Here is a 2,712-nt window from a genome sequence, read left to right as displayed (position 1 = left end):
AGGCTTGGGGATTTGTACCAGATATCTTTCGGTTACTCTAAGCGCAAGGCTACATGCCCTCCTAGTGGGGGGTGTGGGTGTGTGTGTGTGTGTGTGTGGGGGGGGGGTGTGTTTGTGTGTGTGCGTGTGCGTGTGTGTGTGCGTGTGCGTGTGCGTGTGCGTGTGCGTGTGCGTGTGCGTGTGCGTGTGTGTGTGTGTGTGTGTGTGTGTGTGTGTGTGTGTGTGTGTGTGTGTGTGTGTGACTCAGCCAGGGTTACAGAGGAGGAGAGTCATCTCTCTCAGGCTGAGAGGGGTGCTGAGGGAGAACAATAGCTCATTGATTTGAACCAACTACTGGGTCTATACTGAGCAGAAAGCCTTTTCCATTCATTCACATCCACCAAGTATGGCAGGCTATATAGTTATATGTAATGAACACGATGGAAGACAGAGAGCTGGTTTCAAGCGCAGGGCGCAGCAGGTGTTTATTGTAAAGGACCACAGAAGGAGGCAGGTAGCTGGGTCCAGGGGTAGGCAGAAGGTCATACAGGGAAAAGGCTAGTAACGTCACCCGGGAGATCAGGCAATAGGTTGATAACAGGAAATCCGATAGGTTAAAGTACAGTCAGGGAATAGGCAAAAGGCGTCGTTAGTGAGGCAGGCAAAAACTATCATACACAGGAGGATTCAATTACAGGAAAAACAGAGCTCCGAATAGAAGTGTGTCACAAAACACACAATACCTCACAATGATGGGGTGTAAAGAACTGAACTAAATAGTGTGTGGTACTGACATACAGGTGTGTGAACAGGTGATCAGAATTCAGGTGATTGGGATCTGGAGAGTGAGCTGCGTTCAGGGGATCTATGTGTTTGAGAGTGTGAGTTGGAAGCATACATTGCAATATACAAAGTTACTGATTGCACACCAGGCATAGATACATCTTCTATGCAGTGCAAAAGCCTTAGCCTATCAGCTTCACAGGCTTAATTACAAGTGTTCTGGTGTAGCCAATGACGTTCTGATGTGCTTATTTGGAATAGAACATCACTGTTCTTTTGCCTACTGTGGCCAACACTCTTTGCTCACAGCTCTGTGTATACCTCTGGGGAAAACATGAGCTGAATGCTGTGCTAAAGGTGTATACTTCAAAATGTTTAAAACAGAAATACTATGTGTCCAGTAGCCTAGCTAGTCTACAGTCTCCCCTGGTTCTCAGTGGAGTTTCAGCACCATGGACAGCGGCAGGCTAATGCTGTGTTTGAAGTTGAACCGTTATTAGACTATTCACTCTGGAAATGATTTAGCCACGCTCGGGGTTGAATGAAGGCTAGCGTCCACACAGATAGGCATCTGTGGTCATTGAGAGACCAGAGAAAGATGCGTTCCGTTTTACTCAGAGAAAAATAACCGTTTCTATCCGTGATCCCAGCCCATCTGTCAGTCTGTCGGTTTACCGGCGGCTCTAATGGTTATGAATAAGAAGCGAGTCACAGCTGACGCTCTGCACCGGTATATTCTCACTCGGGACAGAAAATAAAACACACGTTTTATTCGACTAACTCGCTCTCTCCTACTCACGCTCCTTCATCTGCTCTCGCAGGGGGCTTGTTTAGCCATGCGTTCTAATGGGTGTGAGGAGATGGATAGCTCTGTGGCGGGAAAATCGGCGCAGGGCGGGAGTAAGGGTTAGATCCCATTGGTGCGTGCAAGTAACATGCACATACAGGGAGAGAGTGAGAGAGAGAGGGAGGAGAGACAGCGCGCGCTTTGAGTTGGAATTAATTCCCGCACACAACTCACGTAGGGGGTAGCCTACGTGGTAGCCTACGTGCTTAGGCTGGCCTCTGTCACTAGTGAAGGGACACTGTCCATAAAAGCACCTGAATCGCCTCCACACACACGTCACAGCCCCGCCGCAGCGCGCTTAACGATTATAGCCCTTTCCGCTGTCTAAACCAGACGAATCCTTATCAAAGGAGCTGTTTGATTTACCGTAATAGCGAGTTAAAGAAGAGAGGTTGGGAAAACAGATATTGAAGAAGGGGCGGGTGGAGAGTGTGTGTGTGAGAGAGAGTGTGTGTGAGAGACAGAGAGGGAGAGAGAGAGAGAGAGAGAAAGAGAGAGAGAGAGAGAGAGAGAGAGAGAAAGAGAGAGAGAGAGAGAGAGAGAGAGAGAGAGAGAGAGAGAGAGAGAGAGAGAGAGAGAGAGAGGGCGCGCATGTCCAATCCTTCCATGCAGGCTGTAGACGCTCTTCACCACTGGCGAGTTTTTCCTCCTTCCCTCCCTCTCTCTTCCACCCATCTTGCATGTGCTACGTTTACCGAGCCTGACAGATCTCTCTCCAGCGGCAGCGGACACTGCGGGGGGAACAAGCCCACTATGGATTGCTAAAACTCGGGCTTCTTCTTCTCTTTTCCCTCCTTCTCTCTCGCCTTGTGTCCTCCTCCTCTATGTATCTTCACAGTTGTTAAGGGACGGAAAATGAGGATTATTTACCCGCACTTTCTCGGGGTGTTTTCCGCCCTATGGGGGCTGGCGACTGGGGCTTTCCCCAGCAGCGTTCAGATAGGTGAGTAGGCTAAAGACCTTTAAAAATACACACTGCATCTAGAACAGAGCTCTGTTATAGCCGAGGTTTTAAGGCATCTTTTAAATGGTTTTCTTCCCCAATCATGTGTATTTATCTAAGTGGATTTGCAATGCCGTTATTTCTGTTCATTATGTAGCCT

General features: G+C 48.7%; 1 protein-coding gene across 1 annotated transcript in view; it reads left to right on the top strand.

The window, feature by feature from the left end:
• Positions 1-2,464: 2,464 nt before the first annotated feature.
• LOC120036762 (glutamate receptor 4-like) overlaps positions 2,465-2,712 on the top strand; it is a 24,209-nt gene continuing 23,961 nt past the window's right edge. Inside the window, exon 1 of the mRNA XM_038983130.1 lies at positions 2,465-2,552. Coding sequence (XP_038839058.1) covers positions 2,465-2,552 — 88 coding nt within the window. The remainder of the gene's footprint in view (positions 2,553-2,712) is intronic.

This window comes from Salvelinus namaycush, unplaced genomic scaffold, assembly GCF_016432855.1.
Source record: "Salvelinus namaycush isolate Seneca unplaced genomic scaffold, SaNama_1.0 Scaffold1470, whole genome shotgun sequence".
NCBI classification, from domain to species: domain Eukaryota; kingdom Metazoa; phylum Chordata; class Actinopteri; order Salmoniformes; family Salmonidae; genus Salvelinus; species Salvelinus namaycush.
The sequence above is the reverse complement of the archived record's forward strand: the minus strand, read 5'-3'. Positions and strand labels throughout refer to the sequence as shown.